General features: G+C 31.7%; 1 protein-coding gene, 1 long non-coding RNA gene and 1 pseudogene across 2 annotated transcripts; 1 reads left to right on the plus strand and 2 right to left on the minus strand.

Moving 5' to 3' along the window:
- Positions 1-77: 77 nt before the first annotated feature.
- On the minus strand, positions 78-1,737 carry LOC126680647 (putative clathrin assembly protein At2g25430; annotated as a pseudogene).
- Positions 1,738-3,749: 2,012 nt separating this feature from the next.
- Positions 3,750-6,690, minus strand: LOC126680651 (caffeoyl-CoA O-methyltransferase-like). The gene is made up of 5 exons (XM_050375807.2): positions 6,549-6,690; positions 5,976-6,061; positions 5,483-5,627; positions 4,287-4,418; positions 3,750-4,201 (listed from the first exon to the last, which is right to left on the minus strand). The coding sequence occupies exons 1-5, from the start codon at positions 6,597-6,599 to the stop codon at positions 3,911-3,913; spliced, it is 705 nt and encodes a 234-aa protein (XP_050231764.1). The 5' UTR covers positions 6,600-6,690; the 3' UTR covers positions 3,750-3,910.
- Positions 6,691-7,160: 470 nt separating this feature from the next.
- LOC130015616 (uncharacterized) lies at positions 7,161-9,582 on the plus strand. Its single transcript, XR_008790869.1, has 2 exons — positions 7,161-7,860; positions 9,160-9,582. It is a non-coding gene; the product is annotated as an uncharacterized LOC130015616 (long non-coding RNA).
- Positions 9,583-22,514: the final 12,932 nt, after the last annotated feature.

The following is a 22,514-nucleotide window of genomic DNA, read 5'->3' on the forward strand; positions in this document are numbered from 1 at the left end:
ATGAAATATAAACAACAATTTTCTGCAATTCATGTACGACTGATGGTCTTTTTAGTTCAAGTTTGCAAAGAACCCAGTAAATGTTGTCTGACCAAAAGGTGCTTAAAAAATTAGGTATAGGAATACAAAAAATCAGAACACAAATGATAAAAATAATATAGGTTCAAAATGAACCTCACCTAATATCTGAATTTCGGTCGGTTTTACTGAATTGCTAATTTTATCTGGTTTGACAACTGGTCAAGTTATAGTTCAGTTTCCATCGTCTATCACAATCTTCGTAGGTACTCTTTACTGGGTACATGTAGGCATTGGTCGGTAATAATGCTGACTGAACGGATTCAAAGCATTAGGATTGTACACTTGCATTTGCCATTGATCCGAATTGCCGAAACCAGTAGTAGTGTGCATCAAGAGATTGTCACAAGAAATGCGAAAAAGATCAACCGATGCATCGAGCAACACTTCCCAAGTTCTATTTTCTTGATCCTCAAATTGAATCAGCGGTTCGATCATCAACGGCGTCATCTCGCCCGTTTTCTCAACGTGATTGCTATTATCTTGAAATTTCACCCACGTGCTACTACTATTTCTACAACTTACTACAAGTTGCTTCTCCTTTTCATCGTCTTCAGTACTTGAACTCGACGACTTATTGGATCCAACCAGTGATGATGGTGATGTGGTACCGGATGTTGATGATGTCGATGATTGCCACATTCCACTCAAGAATGTCTCGAGAGCTCGAACTTGTATCTCTGGTATTCTTTCAATAAATGGATACTCATAGGAGCCGCATAACCCTTTTTCTTTACACCAATCATAGAATTCGCATAGCTGCTCGGCTTGTAATGCTGCTTTCTTGTATACACCAAAGGACAATTTACAACTCCGGTATGGCAATTGTATCAAGTGATCCAATACGAGTATTATTTCTTTTCGAAATGTGGAGTAACAAAGAAAACTATCACGAACAATGTGTTTCATTGCAGATTGCACTGTAAAACTCTTCGCAGCTGCTCGAGTCGGCCTGCAGTCCATAACTCGATCTATTAGGCTTTGAATTTGTGGTAAAATTTCAAGCAGTTTATCCACTTTTTTCAATTTTTCTTGTAAGCTCTCCATCATTTCTTCCTCTTCTTCATCTTCTTGATCTTGAATATCTTTCACTTTCTTGTCCATGAAGAAACAAGCAAGAGCTTCATCGAGCAACTGAGCATATGATCGAATAAACAATGTATAATCCTGAGGATTAGACGATGAATCATCGCGAAAACGACATGGGTACAGAGATATCAAACCGTTAGATCTCGCACGTAAAAGTTCAACCCTAAATGGGCTATTTTCAGGCAATGACTAAGCAAGCGATGAAGGAGAAGAAGGCATTTTAGGGCAACTCTCCAACAATGAGTTTTGCCAAAACGACGAGTAAACGAAAGAGAAAACGAGTGAAACGACGAAGGAGAAATCGAAAAGATTTTTAAAAGCTGATGAATGTATTTTTCAGGTAATGGTAGATCATCAGGAGCAGTTGCTTTGACTATAAGAAGATCAATATCACAAAACCCTCCAAAAGTTGCTGCTTTTGCATACCTAACAGAAGTGTGCTCTTTTAGGGCACAAAAAACCTGCTTGAATCGCCTTCGCATGGTTACTTTTCTCGCAAGGAATGGTAGAAAGGAAAGGTGTTATTAGGAAATAAATTGAGAGAAATAAAGGAAATGAATAAAGATTTTATTTAAGAGATTTCATAGGCATTGAAAGTGGAGAAATATTTGGGTTAATTATAATTTTTTGGATTTCATTTTGCAGCTGTATCATCACATAGTATAACACTATAACATCGTGTAGAGCACTTTTAAAAATCTTTGTAATGATCGAACTTACAATTTCTATGTACCTTTTACAATTTCTATGTAAACAAATACTAGCAATTGTACTTCTTCTCTTTCAATATTTTTTAAATCAAAGTTGCCAATATAGTTAAGTACAGGACGGACCTAGAAAGAGCGTATGGTGGACCACAACTCACTTTATAATTTTTTATTTTTTTAAAACAATATATATATAATAAATTAAATAATCTAATTTTGTCAGTTTAAAATTTATAGTATGTTCATTTTAAAATTTATATTTATAAATTTTATCCACTTTATAAACTTTCAGTTTAGTTTTTTGAATTTATACTCTCTCCGTCCATATATAAAAGATATGCTTATTTGTATTTCAGACGTCTCAAATTATAGGCTTATTTTTATTTTTAGTAAATAGTTAACTAAATAAATATCAAAATACACTTAATTAAATTAGCTTTACTCAACTAAATTAAATTGATAATGATTGTGATAACAACAATAATTAATGGTTTTTGATGGTTTTAATATTAAAAGTAATTTTATTTATACTTTATGAATAACTTTGAATTTTAAATTAATAAAAATGCATTGAAAAGAAGAGTGCATCAATTATTTAAAAAGGATATTATAGGGAGTTAGTATTATTTTAATTAAATAAATTATATTTTTTAATATGTGTAAATGATATAAATCTATTTTTTTTATGGACGGAGGGAGTATAAAATATTTGGATCCACAGCCGGATAAGTACTTTTTTGAGATTCTAATTTACATATTTCTAATTTCAGAGCAAATTACAACAAAATACTATTATTTATATGTGGTTTCATTTTGACTCTACATAAAAGTAAAATATCATGTACAACTAAAATTTTATTAAAACAAATTTTTGAATATTAATTAGTTATTTTATTGAAAATTAATTAAAATTATTAATAATATAAATAAAAAATAAGCTTATAGCAATAACTAATATTTAATAAAGTACTCTCTCCGTTTTAAATAGTTTTCGCTTTAACTATTTTTACACAAATTAAAAAATTAAAAAATATGTTTAAATTTATAAGCAATTTTACTAAATTAATCCCCTCTTAAAACTTGTTGACATTTATAGCTATGACTCTTTGTCATAGTTTTATACTCTTTCAATGAATTAATAAGTGATATTTATGAAATAATAGCAATAAATGTTTTCTAAATATTTTAAAATGATAAACATTTTGAAATAATTTTTTTTCTCTAAAGGGATGTCTATATTTCAAAACGAAGAAAATATTATTTAAAAAACTAAATTGTTGGCTGAATCAAAGGGTCACAAGTTCATGGTCCAACTATTTGAACTAGTTTTTAAATTTAAGAAACATTTCAATTTAAAGCGATTAAGATTTATTCATAAAAAAAAGCGATTTAGATTTTGGTCAGACTAATTGAAAATAATCAATAAAAATAATATTGTTAAAGGGAACAATGAACTATAATTTTAATGTTACAAATGCTGGACATCAAACTGTTTGAATCTAAACACATTTTATATATGTGAGTTGTTACATTTTCACCTATATAAAATCAATTACTCCCATTAATATTTTCAATAATTAAAGTAAAAAAAGACCATGTGTTTAAATATATATTATTTTAACCTTTTATAGTAATGAGAGTAAAATAATAAATTTCTCAGCGTATAAGTAGGGAAAGTAAATGACTAAAACCCTAGTGTATTTTGTTTAGTAAGAGATTCTTACACTCACCAACCCTTAACGTGACAGTTAGATCAAGTTCGAATAATTATATATTGATGTTTGCAACCTTAAAAGGGAGAAATAGTCGGAGAATGACGAGTTTTTACTAGTATTTAAACAAAAAAATAATGCATATTCATCATTAGAATAGGAGAATTGAACCTTTGAATAATATTTTTCAAAGGGTTCTATTAGAGATGTTCTTATTATATTAAAAAAAAGGAAACAAACACCCCATCCAGCAGTAACTAGTCCGGTAGTGATCATACATAATAATACGAATAATTATAGTTATTATTACGAGATGATTAAATCTCATTTAAGACGCCTGCATAAGGTGAGACCATCTCCGATAGAAATTTGTGAAATCTCAATACGAGAATCGTTAGCCAGAAATTCATTGAGTTCTAATACGCCATTTATTGCTCTCTTGAGATTCTCTTCGGCATAGTTTGGTGGTTGAGCAACAAAGCCAAAAAATAAGGTATTATCGTATGCGATTATTCCTCCAACCTTCACTAGTTTCAGCAATTGTTCATGGTATTCTTTGTACTTGTGTTTCTCAGCATCCACAAATGCAAAATCAATTTCTTCTACACCTTTATTCTATAACATGTTCATATACATATAAACGCGATTCATATAAATCAATCGAGTTAAGATAAAAAAAATTTGAATGTAAATTACTTACGTTGTCCAACATTTCAGTTAAAACCAATTTGGCATCTGATTTGATGAAATTGATTTTGTGATCTACGCCTGCATTTCGAATGAATGGTAATCCAACTTCATAGGCTTCTTGATTTGGATCTATTGCTGTTACCTGTATTTAGACCATAAAAGTTTATATATTCTTTATATATAGTGAACAAACACATGCTTTTAGCCTTTGAAAAAACACACATATACATGTATGTAATCTTTGAGGATTATTAGCTTACATGTTAGTTTAAATATGATATTAATATTTTAATTTGTATGAATGTGTTACCATAAAATTAATTTATATTTCTTGATTTTATATAACTTTAGAGTGACGCAATATTGTCGTGACATATGATAGTTGGATATATAAAGACATTTTTGAATACCACATCAGCATATAAATACCTAGAACTCTCCAAATATTATTTTCTAAAATATAAACTAACTTTGGGGTATGATTTTGATACGAGATGAAGTTTTAATATCGATTTAATACTGACTAAACCTATCAAAAGGTTAAGGTCCCTGTATTTTAATTTTTTTTAGAAAGTCTTTATATTTTAAATTTGTATTACTTTATCTCTCTATTTATCTATTTTTTTATTTTTAAATTCTTTTTTAATCTTTTTTCCGTCTCTCTACTTACAATTCTTTTCCCTACAGATACAGAAAAGGACATAAAAATTGAAAAGTATGTAATAGAGGAATCAAGTAATATATAATTGAAATATAAACACTTCTGAAAAAAAAATTAAAATACATGACCTCTAGATAGGTCTGGCCTTTAATACTAAGGATAATGATTTGCTACCACACATGCAATATATATTGCAAGAGCAAATTAAATAGTAACTTGAGCATCCAAGATATAGACGTTGCAACAATAGAGATGGATGTTTTGAATTTGATGACAAAAATTGACATTTCAACAATGAAAATGAAATTATTTGGTATTGAATGCTTTATTTTGTATTCCTTGATTTTATTTTCCTTAATGGAAATTTATTTTGTCTGCTTCATTAAAAATTTGGTGGAGCATAATTGTAATATTCCATTAAAATAGTTATGCAATTTAATTTTTTAATTTTGTTAAAAGATTATGTTACCGATATTATACATATTTTTATTCAAATATGACGTTCTATAATATGTAAGCAAAAATACATCTATAACGTAGGTAACCTGAGCATCATCGGGCAAGCCAAGTGCGGTTGCTAAGAGAGAATAGCCAGTAAAAACACCAATTTCCAGTGTTTTCTTCGGATTCATTATTTTCATCAACATAGTCAAGAAAAGCCCTTCATCAACTGGCACCGCCATTACACTACTGAACTTGCAAATAAACCAAATAATAAATTTTCTTAAACACTAATTAATATCTCCTCCTTTCCATTGTTTTCTTTAAACACATTTTAAGAAAAAATTAAATTATATTCATTTTTACTTATTTATATCTATAAATAGTATCTTCTAAATCGTGTTTAACATATTGATCCTTAATTTTTAAAACAAAACAAGAGACAAACAAATAATTTTAAATTTAAAAATGAAAATGAACATTTGAAATATGTTACTAAAAAAAAAATAGACTTTCTTAAATAAAACGTAGAAAATATAATATAGAAAGTTTTAGCTCTAAAAAAAAAATTCAATTTTCCTATGTTTTGTACAATACCTGTGTCCATACTTGGTCACAGTAGCTTCTCGTATATTTTTGAGTTCCCCATGCTCTCTAGGATATACACTGGTTTTATAGATGTACTGCAAACACAATATGCAGAAACAATTAGCTACAAATAAATAATTATTCATCCAAAAACTTAATGAATTACTTTGTAACTTCAATATATTTTAAGCTTAATCACTTAAAAGTTCTTAACCTTTTTGAATTTTTTTTATTTACTTACTCTTTGAAACACAAATTTTGGTCTATTTTCAATAAATACATTTCAATTATAGCTACTTTGTAAAGTTAATTTTTTAAAATTATTTTCATTTATGATCATATTTTTTAATTTTGTCAATTAAAACATAATTTTAATAAGTATATTCTGATTAAGAAACATTAGATTTGGCGATAAATAAAAAAGTAAATAAATTTGGCTTTCTATTTAATAAATATAATTAGTTAGCTATAATATTTGAAACACAACGTATCGAAATAAAAATAAAAATTAATATTTTTAGAACATCGAGTATTTTTTAAGCGACGGAACTAAGATTTTAAAGCGAAAAGTTAAGGAAATACCTCTTTAAGAGCATCAGACTGAAGGATACCATTAGTAGGAAGTTGATCCATGAGTTTTGATAACAAAAAAGTAATTAGTTTAGATGAGTAGCTTCAAGAGGGGAAGCTTAATACCTTTAATTTTTTTTAAAAGCAGCTTGTACCTTTATATGGAGAAGAAAAAAATGAAAGATATTATTGTTACCTAATAACAATAAATAGCTGGTACAGAGCCATGGCTACGCATGTGCAAAAACCGAACCGGACCGACATTTTAAATCAAAATCGAATATTGAAGTTTTGTTCGTTATTGAGTAAGAGATTATAAAGGTTCAGTTGGAAAGAGGAGGAATTTAGGTTTTCGATTCGATTATTTAAAACCCAAAAAATTGGAAAACCGAATTAGTAAAACAATATTATTTTACTTAATTACATCCGACTAGTGTTGTACTAATCCCTCAAAAAATCTCAACTTCATCTTTTATTAAGCCTACTCAGATTCAGTTAGTTGGTTAGGATTAAATAGTAGAGTTAGTTATAACGGTTTAATAATCAGCTGTGATTAATTAAGCAGATAGTCGTTGTAGTTATAGCCAATTCAAGAGAGACATTTGTCAGTCCTCTTTAGTATATAAGCTGTAAACATAATTGTGAAATGTTTAATGAGAAATTCAGATTAAATTCATTTACTCTTACAAATTTGTTATGGTATCAGAGCAACATTAAAACTAAGAAAAACAAGAAATAGCTCGTTTCTTCAAATCAAAATCATTTACAGATTGAAATCAAAGCTTCCGCAATTACTCTGTTCAAATCCAAACTTAAGGTTTTCTGGATATAAATACATCATTGTTATTGATTCACATTATATCTTTCATTCTAATCTTTGTCATCTTCCTTTTCTTTCTCTTGTTCTTGACAATTATTTTTCTGAGAAACCCTAATTTCTTCATTTTCTTTCTAGTTTCTTCAATTTCTACAATAATGGCGTCGTTTATAAACATGGAAACAGATCCTTCTAGTCCATTTTACTTACATCCGAATAAGAATCCTGCTTTAGTTCTAGTTTCACCATCAATGAATGATAAGAACTATCATTCTTGGTGTAGATCGATGAGAATGTGTCTTTTGTCTAAAAATAAGTTGAAATTTATGGATGGGAGTATTCCAATTCCTTCAAAGCTTGATCAAATCTATCCAATCTGGGAGAGGTGTAACACGATGGTGTTATCTTGGATCTTAAGGTCGCTATCTGCTTCTATAGCACAGAGTGTTCTGTGGATGGACAATGCAGTGGATGTGTGAAAAGATTTGTATGACAAATTCTCTCAAGGTAATGTTCTCAGAATCTCAGATCTTCAAGGAGAAATGTATGCTTTTAAACAAAACAACTTATCAGTTACAAATTATTTTACACAATTAAAGATTTTATGGGATGAGTATGTGAATTTGAGAGTGATACCAGTTTGTTCTTGTACTCCTCAATGTAGCTGTAATGCTTTAATAATAGTGAAAGATCATCAAGATTATGATCATGTTATTAGGTTTTTAAAAGGATTATCTGATTCATATTCTGCTACTAGAACGCAGATTTCAATGATGGATCCTTTGCCTAAGATCAATAAATTTTTTTCTCTAGTTTTACAACAGGAGAGGCAGTTAGGTTCAGGACTTAGTAATAATCAGATTATTGAGCCTTCTGTTTTTGCTGCACAAGAAAATGCTGATTTTCAAAGGAATAAGTCTATGATGAATTCAAGTTATGGTGGTTATAATAATGTGAGGGCTTTTGGTACGAATAGATCTAATATGAATTCTGGTTTTAGACCTCAAGGGGGGCAGCAGAGGAGATTTTATAGTTCTAATAATGATAAGCCTGTCTGCAGTTTTTGTGGAAATAGTGGATATGATGTGGATATTTTTTTAAAAACATGGTTATCCACTAGGTTTTAAAGCTAGAGTTAGACCACAAACCTTTGTAAATCAGGTTGGAGAGTATGTAGTTTAGAATGTTCAAGGTGAATATGGTGTTGTCCGGCAGTTGACAGGACATGAGTTTAATGATCAAGAGTTCTTTAGTGCTCAAGGTTTTAATGAGGATAATTATAATTCCTATGGAAATGCTAGTCAAGCTTACAATACTGGACAAATCAGCTATATGCCTGCTGTTTCAAATGCACAAGAAAGAACAGACATGAAGAATAATGAACAGATCATTACTCAGGATCAGTACAAACATTTGATGAGTTTGTTACAGCAGAATGCAACAACTTCTACACCAAAAGTGAACATAGTTTCAATAAACTTTTCTACTGAGAAAGAGGATACAAGTTTACATATTTCTGCTTGTTCTTATATTAAGGATTTATTTAATGATACATGGATTATTGATTCAGGAGCCACTGATCATATAACATATTCATTAAATTCTTTCTCTTTTTATAAAACAGTAAATAATATATATATTACTTTGCCAAATTCTCAAAAGATTAAAGTTACACATGTAGGGACAATAGTTTTTAATAAGGACTTTATATTATATGATTTTTTTTATTTATACCTAATTTCTTTTTAATCTTATTTCAACTAGTAAACTAACATCTTGTTACCTGTATTGTTTGATTCTTCATAGAGAAGTTTGTATCATACAGGATCACATCAATTAGAAGATGATTGGATTAGCTAGAAAGGTGCAAGGACTCTATCAACTACATGTTCTGCTGTTATGAATAAAACTGTTGCTGGTGTTTCTGATGTTAATAAGCATGTTATTGATAAAACTGAGAATACTTGTTCTAGACATATTTCTAATGATTTTTTGTGGCATTAAAGATTAGGTCATTTGGCAGATTCAAGATTAAAATGTATACGGTCTATAGATTCTTCAGTTAGTTTGCCTTTAACTAAGCATTGTAAGATTTGTCATATGGCTAAGCAAAGAAATATAACCTTTCCAATAAGCACTTATACTGTTCATAACTGTTTTGATTTATTGCATATTGATATTTGAGACCATCTAAAGTTGTTTCTATGTATGGTCACAAATATTTTTTGACTTTGGTAGACGATAAAAGTAGATGTACATGGTTGTTTTTGTTAAAGTTAAAATCAGAAGCAAGGGTAATTGTTAAAAACTTTGTTGCTTATGTTGAAACTTAGATCAGACAATGGCCTGGAGTTTTACATGCCAGAATTTTACAATTCTAAAGAAATCATCAGACAACTTGTATATATACACCTGAACAGAATGCTGTGGTTGAAAGGAAACATCACCATATCTTAAATGTAGCTAGAGCCTTAAAATTTCAAGCTTCTATACCTATTTGTTTTTCGTCAGATTGTGTTTCACATGCTACTTATTTAATTAATTGTGTTTCATCTTCTATTATTGATAACAAAACACCATATGAATTAATGTTTAATAAAGTTCCTATTTTAAATGATTTAAAGGTGTTTGGTTGTTTAGCATATACATCAACTTTAGATCATAATATATATAAATTCTCACCTAGAGCTACACAATGTATTTTTCTAGGATTTCCAGCTAATACTAAGAGATTCAGGTTGTTTGATTTACAAACTAAGAAGGTTTTTGTGTCAAGAAATGTTAGGTTTTATGAACATCATTTTCCATATTATGATCCTTCTGTTTTTCATAATCAAACTAGTCAATTAGTTTTAGCAAATTCTATTAAGATAAGTGGTGTTGATTATAATTTAGATTTACATCATAGACCAATAAGCTCAGATTCAGTAGATATTGAAGTTATAGATAGTGCTACATTTGCTGATACGGTTTCTAATAATTCTGAAGTTGAGGTTCCAATAATACCAACTGTTCCTTTAAGAATGTTAATAAGGACAATAGTAGAACCATATCACTTCAAAGATTATATTTGTAAGAAAGTTAAAACTAATGTTGTAATTAGAAAATAAACAACTCCTCATACATTAGCAAAAGTTTTTACTTACAATCATTTAAATAGTTTACATAAAGTTTTTTCAGTTAACTTAGATATTAATACAGAACCTAAAACATATAATGAAGCTATCAAATACTCTCATTGGAAAGATCCTATGCAGAAGGAGTTAGGTGCATTAGAAATGAACAAAACTTGGTTTATGACTACTTTACCGGAAGGTAAGATCCCTGTAGGTTGTAAGTGGATTTTTAAGACTAAGTATCATAGAAATGGAACAATAGAATGACACAAAGCTAGGTTAGTTGCCAAGGGATATATCCAATAAAATGGAATTGATTATATGGATACATTCTCCACTGTGGCAAAAATGACAACTATAAGAGTTTTATTAACAATAGCTTCTGCACAGAATTGGTTTTTACAACAATTAGATATAAATAATATTTTTTTACATGGTGATTTACATGAGAAAGTTTATATGAAACCTCCACCTGGACTCGCTTGTTCTAATCCTGATTTAATTTGCAAACTCACAAAATCATTGTATGGTTTAAAACAAGTAAGTAGACAATGGAATGTTAAGCTAACTGATGCACTTTTATCACAAGATTATAAACAATCCTGCTCAGATTTATCTTTATTCACAAAACTGAATAACAAATTTTTTACAGTTTTGTTAGTCTATGTAGATGATGTAATTTTGGCAGGAAATGATTTAGTTGAAATAGAAGCAATTAAGGCTTATTTGGACAAGACCTTTAAAATCAAGGATTTTGGAAATCTAAAGTTCTTTTTGGGATTAGAAGTTGCAAGATCAAAAGAAGGCATCAATCTTTGTCAGAAGAAATATACAATGGATTTGCTAAAAGATACAAATTTTCAAGGGGCAAAGCCTGCTACAACACCTATGACTGCTGAAACAAGGTTGATAAAGGATTCAACAAAGCCATATAATGACATTACTGCTTACAGAAGATTAGTAGGCAAACTAATCTATTTATGCAGTACTAGACCTGGCATATCCTTTCCAGTTCAGCAACTCTCACAATTCTTATACTGTCCTTCTGAAGATCACTATACCGCAATAGGAAGAGTTCTCAGATATCTGAAAAAGTCTCCTGGACATGGCCTCTTCTTTCCTTCAAACAACACACTGAAGGTCAAAGCCTTCTCAGATTCAGACTGGGCAACTTGTCCAGACACAAGAAGGTCTATCACTGGCTTTTGTGTATTCCTGGGTGAAGCCTTAATCTCTTGAAAGACAAAGAAGCAGGCAACAGTCTCCAAATCAAGTTCAGAGGCTGAGTATAGGGCATTAGCAAATGTCTCTTGTGAAATCCAATTGCTGAGTTTTCTGCTAAATGATCTGCAAATTAAAGATTCAATTCCAGCATCAGTATACTGTGACAACCATTCTGCATGCCACATAGCACACAACCCAGTCTTTCATGAAAGAACGAAGCATATAGAAATGGACTGCCACCTTGTAAGACAAAAAATGCAAGAAGGTTTGATTCACTTATTCCCAATTTTATATGCTCAGTAATTGGCAGATTTCTTCACAAAACCTCTATCTGCTTCAGTTTTTCTTGGTTTTCTTTCCAAGCTGGGAATACACAATATATATTCTCCAGCTTGAAGGGGGGGGGGGGTGTATTAAGCCTGTTCAGATTCAGTTAGTTGGTTAGAATTAAATAGTAGAGTTAGTTATAATGGTTTAATAATCAGCTGTGATTAATTAAGCAAATAGCCGGTAGTTATAGCCAATTCAAGAGTGACATCTGTCAGTCCTCTTTAGTATATAAGCTGTAAACATAATTGTGAAATGTTTAATGAGAAATTCAGATTAAATTCATTTACTCTTACAAATTTGTTATCTTTTAACTTCCATCTTTTTTTTTTATTTCATCTTTGCTCACGCACGTTATAACTCTTTTCTTTTAAAATAAAATTCTCTGGTTTTTTATTTTTTATTTCTTTTTTTCTAGTTTCGTTATTGAGTCATTCTACCGTTAAACATTTATTTTATTTGTGTATATTTCTAAATCGCTTTTGTTTTTCTTTTAAGGTGACAATAAGAAATTAGATTGTCTGATAGAAAATTTTATTTGCCGATAAATATTTTCTTAAATTATTGAAATTCGAGAATGAGATGTGTAAATGAAAAATAATTTTATATTTTTGTGAATATGATATTTATGCAGTATTGTTATAAAAGGATGTTTCAGCAATACTTTGTATCATATATATCGTAAAAGTTTAAGTTTTTTTTATGAATAAAAGTTTACGTTTTTAATTTACATTATGTTATTGGATTTGCATACCTTTTTATATTTAATGCCCATTTTGAATTTATAACCGAATTAAAAACCAAAAATCATAAATCGATTAAAAACATTGGTAGCAACCAATTTTGGTTTATTGGTCCGATTTTGATTTTGTAAACCTCAAACCATTTGGTTTGACTTATTTGACTGTTTCCTAATGGAATATAGTTTCTTAACAGGAATCTCGTATGAAAAAGACTTGCAGTGTTATTTATAAATTGAAAAAGAAAAACTAAATGATTACAATAAATTTTGTAGAAGATATAGCTTTGTTATTTAATCTTAGTTTTGTTAGTTGCATATGTGGCTTTCTGTTACTGGTTAGTTGTAAAACACACATGTTAAGTGTGGATAGATGAGCTGTCAACAGCTGTAGGTAGCAGTTATTTTTTCTATCAGTTGTATATAAACTCTTGCTGAGTTAGTTCAGCTCATAATGAAGATTACAATTTTATCTTCTTAAAACTGATATTCTTCATGGTATCAGAGCTCTGGGAGATCAAGATCCTAGGGTTTACAAAAATTTCTTTGAACTGATAAATCAGTTGAAATCAAAATCTTTCCAAGCTTCATTTCTTTTAGCAATCGAAGAAGAAGATGGAAGATCACACAGAGAATAGCAATTTTTCTGGAAATCGCAATCAAGAACGATCTACATATGCCTATAATGGTTATCCTCTCATGTTGCAAGGATCAGATCATCCTAATCTTACTCTGGTAAGTACACCTTTAACAATCAACAACTATTTCAGTTGGAGTAGAGCAATTAAGATAGCTTTAGGTGCAAAAACCAAGCTAGGGTTTATAAATGGGAAATGTGTAATGCCTAATGAGGAATCCGATTCATATGATCAATGGATCAAAGTTGATTGTATGGTAATTTCGTGGTTATTAAATTCAATTTCCAAGGAATTATCAGGAGCTTTCTTATGTGCTGTTTCTGCTAAAGAACTTTGGGATGATTTAAAGCAAAGGTTTGGACAGAGTAATGGACCAATGCTTTATCAACTAAAGCGAGATATAGCTTCTATTTCTCAAGGAAATGATGAAATTTCTGTTTACTTCACTAAGCTCAAGCGTATGTGGGATGAACTATCTTGTATGGCTAATTTTCCTAGTTGCAACTGTGGTGTGATGAAAAATTGTACTTGTGGACTAACTAAGGCTATAGCAGATTATAATTCTCAAGACAAACTTATTCAGTTTTTAATGGGACTAAATGATGAGTTTGAGTATTCAAGGAATCAGATTCTACTCATGGATCCATTACCTAATGAGAATCGTGCTTATTCAATGATATTGACAGTAGAAAAACAGAGACAAGTCAGTGGAAATATTGTTAATAATGTTGAAAGTACAGCTTTAATGGCTAGACCACAGAATTTTCAGAATTATGGTAAACCTGGATGGGATAACAGGAAGAAATATGGACAAGATACAAAAAGGGATAAAGAAAAGGGCCACTGTGATTACTGCAATAAAGATGGACACATCAGAGAGGGATGCTTTAAACTTGTGGGATATCCAGATTGGTATAAAGGACAAAAGGGAAAAGGACAAATGCAGAATTCTAGAATGGCAGCAAATAGCAGCACTTTTACATCTAATACTTCTGATAGTCCTTTGGATAATGAAGGAGAATGCTGGGGTAATCAGAGTTCTTTTGATAACTTTGAACAAATGAGTAACACTTTGACAGGGATGCTAAAATTTCTCAAAGGAAAGTCAATGATGGAGAATGGATCAGGCTCTGGTGGAAATTTTGCTGGCATTGCAGAAAGGAAACATGGAGAAACTTATGCTTTTGCAGGTATTATCTCATCTCATGCTCTTAATAGTTTTGGAATATGTGAAAATGATTGTTGGATAATTGATACAGGAGCTTCTGATCATATGACTTATAGCCCTCAACTTCTTAAAACCAAAATTATCCTACCTAACCCCATCCATGTTTGCTTACCAAATGGTTTTATACATTCAGTACATCATACTGGAAGTATACCTTTAAATCAAAACCTTATACTTAAAGATGTTCTTTATGTACCAAATTTCAAATATAATTTACTCTCTGTTAGTAAATTGGTGCATACAAACAATCTTAAAGTAACTTTCTATTCCAAATATTGTCTGATACAGGACCAGAGGACTGATGCTATAATAGCAAAAGGACATCAAGTAGCAGGCTTGTATAAACTTGATTCAAATAGTTTTCTTACAGACTTGTCATCTCAAATTGTTGATAATCATTCTGTATCTTTCATTCAATCTAATAAAGAGAGTTTTTTTGATGTTCCTATTCCTGCTCTAAATGCTCAACATAATCTATCTGATTACTCTCTTTGGCATGCCAGATTAGGACATCTTAGTCCACCAGTCTTGTCTCATATCCCATCTTTACACATTAATAAAGAGAAAATTAACTCTTGTGAAATTTGTCCTCAAGCCAAACAACACAGATACCCCTTTTCTTACTCTGAAATCAAAAGCAAATCAGCTTTTGAATTACTACATGTGGATTTATGGGGACCATATAAAGTACCTTCTTTTCAAGGGTTTCATTACTTTCTGACTATTGTTGATGATAGTACAAGAGTCACATGGACATTTCTTTTAAAACAAAAACTAGACTGTTCATCCACCTTTCTTCATTTTCTAAAAATGATTCATACCCAATACCAAGCACAAGTCAAAGTTGTTAGGACAGATAATGGACTTGAATTCACCAATCAATCTATCTCTTCTTATCTTCGAGAAAATGGAATTATCCATCATCTTATATGTCCTTACACACCACAACAAAATGGTGTTGTAGAAAGAAAACACAAACATCTTCTTGAAGTAGCTAGAGCTCTTAGAATTCAAGCAAACTTACCTAAACATTTCTGGGCAGATTGTCTGCTTACTGCTACTTATCTGATTAACATACTACCTATATAGTTACTTAACTGGAAATCTCCTTATGAACTTTTCTATTCTAAATCACCAGATTACTCTTTACTCAAAGTCTTTGGATGTCTATGTTTTGCTGTCAATAACATTCCTTTTAAAGACAAGTTTGATAGCAGAAGTATCAAATCCATTTTTTTAGGCTATTCTTCTATACAGAAGGGGTACAAACTTATGAATCTGAAAAATCATAAGTACTTTGTTAGCCGAGATGTTAGATTTTTTGAACATATCTTCCCTTTTCACAACTCTTCTTTCTCTAACTCTCCTGATATTCCACTTCCAATTTCTTCTTCTGATGATAATTCTCACTCTCCTGTCCAGCCTAATGTCCTAAATCTTCAAAATGAAGATAATTCTAGTTCACAATCTTTTACTGAAATCCCATATCCAAGTCCAAATAGTCCTTTTCCCACACCTCCACAAATCAGAAAAACTTCCAGACAACATAATCCACCTGTTTGGTTCAAAGATTATGATGTGCCACCCTTAACAAAATCAAAACCTCACTATCCTCTAGCTGGTTTTTCTTTGCTTACTAAACCTAAGACTAATGATCAGTCAAGCTCCTCTTTAATTGTTCATGAACCATTTTCTTATAATCAAGCTAGTAAGGATTTAAGATGGGTTGATGCCATGCATACTGAGTTGGATGCCTTAGAAAGAAATAAGACTTGGGTTCTTACTTCTTTACCCACAGGAAAAACTGCCATAGGATCCAAATGGGTCTATAAAGTGAAACACAACCCTGATGGTAGTGTTGAAAGGCTTAAAGCTAGGCTTGTAGCAAAGGGATATAATCAGGTAGAAGGACTTGATTATAAAGAGCGTTTTTCCCCAGTTGCTAAGTTAGTAACTGTTAGGCTTTTAATTGCTTTGGCAGCTGCACATAACTGGTTTTTGGAACAGTTGGATGTTAATAATGCATTTTTGCATGGAACTTTAGAGGAGGAAGTATATATGACACCACCTCAAGGTTATACAAAGGCTAAGTCTAATGAAGTTTGTAAGCTTGTTAAATCCCTTTATGGTCTTAAACAAGCTTCTCGCCAATGGAATATCACATTTACCAATTCTCTGCTTAGTATTGGTTTTACACAATCTGTTCATGATAATTGTCTCTTTACCAGACTACAAGATGGTCATTTCACTGTTCTACTTGTCTACGTAGATGATGTCCTTCTTGCAGGTGATAACCAGTTGGTGATTTCTCAAGTTAAGAAATTTCTTGATGATCAGTTTACTATTAAAGATCTTGGTCCTCTAAAATTTTTCCTTGGACTTGAAGTCCATCGTGATTCTACTGGGATTTATCTCAATCAGCGAAGATATGTACTTGATATTTTAGCTGATTCAGGCTACACAGCAGCAAAGCCCTCTGTTTTCCCTTTGCCTGCTAATTTGAAGCTATCTGCTACTGATGGTGATTTACTTGAAGATCCTGACCAATATCGCAGACTAATTGGTCGTCTTCTTTATGTGAACATTACTCGTCCTGACATTAGTTTTTCAGTTAATCTGCTCAGCCAGTTCATCAGTTCCCCTAGAGACTCTCACTGGACAGCAGCTCTACATGTTCTTCGATACCTTAAACATAGTCCATCTCTTGGATTATTCTATTCTGCTACAAATGACTTTTCTCTTCATGCATATAGTGACTCTGACTGGGCTGGTTGTCCTGATACACGCAAATCAGTCACTGGATATTGTATTTTCCTTGGTTCAGCTCTCATTTCTTGGAAGAGCAAGAAACAAGTCACAGTTTCTCGTTCCTCTGCAGAAGCAGAATATAGATCTATGGCATCTACTACCTGTGAACTTCTTTGGCTAAGTTATGTTCTTAAAGATCTTCACACTGCTTTTCCTCTTCCTATTCCATTACACTGTGACAACAAGGCTGCTATACACATTGCTGGGAATCCTGTTTTCCATGAGAGAACCAAACATTTGGACATTGATTGTCATCTGGTTAGGGAACATTACAATAAAGGGTTCTTACTTCCTCAGTTTGTTCCATCCAAATCACAGTTGGCTGATGTTTTGACTAAATCCCTTGGTGCTGCTCCTCATCAAATTCTCTTGTCCAAGTTGCATCTTTTGGCCTTACCAGATCCAACTTGAGGGGGGAATGTAGAAGATATAGCTTTGTTATTTAATCTTAGTTTTGTTAGTTGCATATGTGGCTTTCTGTTATTGGTTAGTTGTAAAACACACATGTTAAGTGTGGATAGATGAGCTGTCAACAGCTGTAGGTAGCAGATATTTTTTCTATCAGTTGTATATAAACTCTTGCTGAGTTAGTTCAGCTCATAATGAAGATTACAATTTTATCTTCTTAAAACTGATATTCTTCAAATTTTACTATCCACGTTACTCACAATTCCAAAATAAAAAATCTTCTTTTTCTTCTAAAAATACAATTTCTATATCCACATTATCAATTGTTAAGAATATAAATTTGAATTATAAATAACTTACTTTACTAATTATCATAAATATATAATAATTTATTTACATAAAGTAATTTTTTACAATTAGAATTTGATATGTATATTAAACTATATAATTTTATACTTATAAATATAAATATAAATTATATTTTTATTATTTAGGCCTAATGGTGCCAAATATCAAACTTTTATGTGTTTTTTTTACAATTTAATCAAACTTTTAACATTTTATAATTCTATCTCTTTTTTTTTTCTTGTAATTGTATCTAATTTCAGAATCAACATGAATTTACCTACGTTTATTTAATTTTTGATTTAATAGTGCCAAACAGAAAAATGATTTTTCCATTTCGTAGATTTAATCTTATCTGATAATGTTGTTACAATTCTATTTAATTTGTTTTAATCAATTAATAGTCATAGTTTTGAGTTGGGTATATATACTAACTCTGTAAATAGCAAAATCCATTTTTCATATTTTAAAAATTTAAGAGCATCTCAGCAAAGGACGCATTTAGCAGGAAGTAGATTCACCATTCATGAGCTTTGGAGAGAAAAAAAAAATGAAAATAAAAATATTAGTTGCTTCTGTGGTAATGCATGATCCACGTTCATTCCAATTCCTTCACAACATTTACCTACTTCATTTTCGATAACTCGGACCTACATAAAAATTAAAACCTATGCTAGTCATTTATTTATTTATTTAATAATATTGTTTTGGTTGTTTTTAATTGGCTTAATAACTTTAAAATATTCATTTTTTTATTTTTTATTTATAGTCAAATCTTTAAAAATATATATATAGATCTGAATTTGATAAATACATTTCAATTATAACCTACTTGACATTTTAATCAACAAAAAAAAAGTTAATTCTTTTTGATTTTTTTATTTATTACCGCATATATATTCAGTTGGAAAATACTTATTAGTAATAGGCTACGATTGAGGAAATTAAAAGATTTAATCCTAAATAAAAAAAATAAAAATGAGTTTTTTTTAATTAAAAAAATTAAATAGTTGACATTTGAAATAGGGTTAATGTCATAAAAATTCACCAACTTTACACGTTTTTTATTTTAATCAAACAGTTTAAATTTTTTCATTTTCATGCACGAACTACCATTTTTTCTCAAATTCATACACGGTGCTGAGTTGTCACAGCTCTATTGGTGTAATTTACTGAGGTGTATGTCATTTTACACCAATGAATGAATGCCATCTCAGCACCGTGCATGAATTTGAGAAAAAATGGTAGTTCGTGCATGAAAATGAGAAAAATATAAACTACATGATTAAAATGACAAAACGTGTAAAGTTCGTGATTTTTTTTGAGATTAACCCTTTTACCCCATTTTCAAATGCACCATGACGTTGCAATTTTGTCAGCTGCACCCAAATTTGCACCTTTTAGTTTCAATTCCATCCTCAAGTAATTGGTCTCTTTTTCATTTGGAAAAAGTTAAAATAATCATTTATTTTTACTTTTTTGTGTGGAAAAATGCATATGTTAATAAAAAAATATACAACAATATAATATGAAAAACAATGAAACTAGTTTGTAAATCGGCTTGGTCACCGCAGTCGGGTCCTCAAGTCGTAACCCTGTTGAGTCCGTCGGTGAAGCGAGGTATCAATCAATGGGTTATACTCTGCGGCATCGCCACTATCATGGGAACCTCACTGTCATCGGAATCTGCCTAATCCGGCTGGTCATCAACTAGGAGGAGCAAAAATGTCGGACCCGTGTAAAGCTGCGACTGATGCAAGCTGAACGGCAGATCATCCGTCGGTCTGGACTGGTCAACCACGACTCTATAAGCGAGAAAAACATATGTGACAGATCCTTAGTCTGAGGCGACCTAAAAGAAGGTGGATCATGTGACGTTGACGCCTGATCAAAACCAGGCGGGTCAGGAATGTAATACTGATCAGCGGCCGTTGGAGATGCCAGTGTCGGTGTATGCCAGGAAACATCTGGATGCGTCGTCGGTGGAGGCCATAACTGATCAGGCTCTGTCTAAGCTGGTTGTGCAGGCTGGCTGTATTAAGGCGGCATGTGATAGGAGTAGAATACTCCTATGATTTATAGTTATTTTCGTATGTTTTCGCTACATTTTATCATGCTTTTCGGTTGTTTCAGATGACTTATTGTATGTGTGATCATTGTAGGGAAATGAAGCATTACGAAGTCTTTTGGGGCTAAAAGGAGCAAGAATCAACAAATCGGAGAAAGGTCGAAGCATTGGATTGAAAAAAGGATGAAAGCACATTCGAGAATCTGATCTTGCTGCACTAATTGATGCATTTGGACCAGTTAGAAGCTCTTAATGAAATTGTGTTCCTCATAAGAGTTGAAGTAGACGTCCTAAGCTTTCCAAGGGTTTGAGAATCATCTCATTTGGAGTTTTCTATAAGAAGTTATGAAGATTTGAAGTCAGCTGCGGAGTCGAAGGAAGTGCTCGATAGAGCACTTCAAGCCTTGCTCGATAGAGCAAAGCTCTCGGTTTCTCTGCTCTATCGAGCAAGGGAGATGCTCTATCGAGCAAGGACAATGGGCTTAAAAGGCTTTTCCTCACCTCAAGACAAGATGGACCCATTTCCAGATTTGGCTAGACATAACTATAGTACTAGGAGTAAACTTTCTACTTGTGTAAGCCCTATATAAGGCATTTTTATCTTCAAATTAGGTAAGAAAATATCCCATAGAAATAACTTTAAGAGCTTTTTGAATATTCTCCTTATTTTAGTAAACTCTAGGGCTTTGAGCCATCTTCTTCAAGTAGTATTTACTCCATTGTTGAATGATATTGAAGCTTTTTAATTGAAGATTGTGTTTCTTATTTATGGATTGAAGAGTTATCTTATTATTGAATGTTCTCATTAGTTGTCTCTACAAAGGTAATTACTACTCTATCTTTAATGCTTTATCATTCTTATTTTGTGATTGTTGTTGATTTAGCCATGGTGGGCTAAATCCCCTTGTTTGAGGTTGGAATGAAGCTTAGTTAAATGCATGATTTGGGTTAGGGTTTGGGTTTATTGTTGTTCTAATTGATATTCTTAATGCTTGTTTTAGATTAGCTACCTAAAGCATGATTCTAGGTTGGTTAACACTTTGAGAGAAGGTTAATTAATTGGATAGATTAATTAGGATCCTAATTGATGACACCATGAGAGTGGGTTAGAGATTAGGAAACCTTAAAATTGATTGTTAATCATTAATTGGCTTGTTAATCTTGTTTAGTGCCACGAGAGTGGATTAGGCTTGGTTAGTTGGTTTGTTTGTGGTTTTGTAGCTCTTTGAGGCTCGAGAGAGCGGGAGTTATGCATTAGGAACGCTCGGTTCGCGTTTTGTTGCCTTAGACCCGATTCCCAAGATTGCATGACCTAGGTGGAGTTTTGACCTCCAAACCTCTTTTATCATTTGAATTCCCGTTAATTGTAATTGCTTAAATCTTTTATAGTTGGTAATTAGTTGTTAATTGCAAGTTTCTTGTTAGTTAATTATTAGTTGTTAGAATTTGTCACCTAAAACCAATCTTTAATTGTTGCTTTCCGAATTGGAATTCAAGATCATAATTCATTCACTTTAAACCTTTAGTCCTCGTGGGATCGACATCCGACTTCCGGATTTACTACGAGTTGGGTTTATTCTCAACACATGCTTATAAGAGTATATGCCATATGTCCCAAAAATGATGGGACTGGTGCAGACGGGGCCTGAAACGATGAAGTCTGGGGCTACTGAGACAAATAGCAGAAAAATAAAATTTATTAAATTATAGACTAAAATACAAGGTTACAAATAAAATAATATATTAAAGTAACTCAAACCTGTGATCGTGACGCCTAAGGTAGATTTCGAGAGGTCGTAAATGTCATCTTTCCAAATAACGAGTCCAAAGATGACATCGACGCAGCCGGGATCTGAAACAATATCGTCGGGGGCCACTGAGATAAAGAGCATAAAATGAAGTTTTATTAAATTATTTACTAGAATACGAGCTAACAAATTAAAAAAATAAAGTAACTCAAACTCGTAACTGTGATGGCTGTGGTGGAGCTCGGGAAGTCGTCACGTAGTACTGTGTGGGTTGTAGTATGAGTGGCGTTTCTCCGAGGTCTCCCCCTCCTCCACGTGAATATACACCGGTGGCGGGATAGGGTCCACATACTGTGGACGGGGCTCCAAAAAGAATTGTTTTTCGCTCCGAAAACAAACACCCCATCAATTACAGCACCATAATTTTTCTTCTCTTCTCAAATATTTTTTCCTCAAATTCGGCGTGAGACGAGAATGAAAATTCCCATTATAGGAAGTCCAGTCAAATGATT

Source organism: Mercurialis annua, linkage group LG5, assembly GCF_937616625.2.
Source record: "Mercurialis annua linkage group LG5, ddMerAnnu1.2, whole genome shotgun sequence".
NCBI lineage: Eukaryota > Viridiplantae > Streptophyta > Magnoliopsida > Malpighiales > Euphorbiaceae > Mercurialis > Mercurialis annua.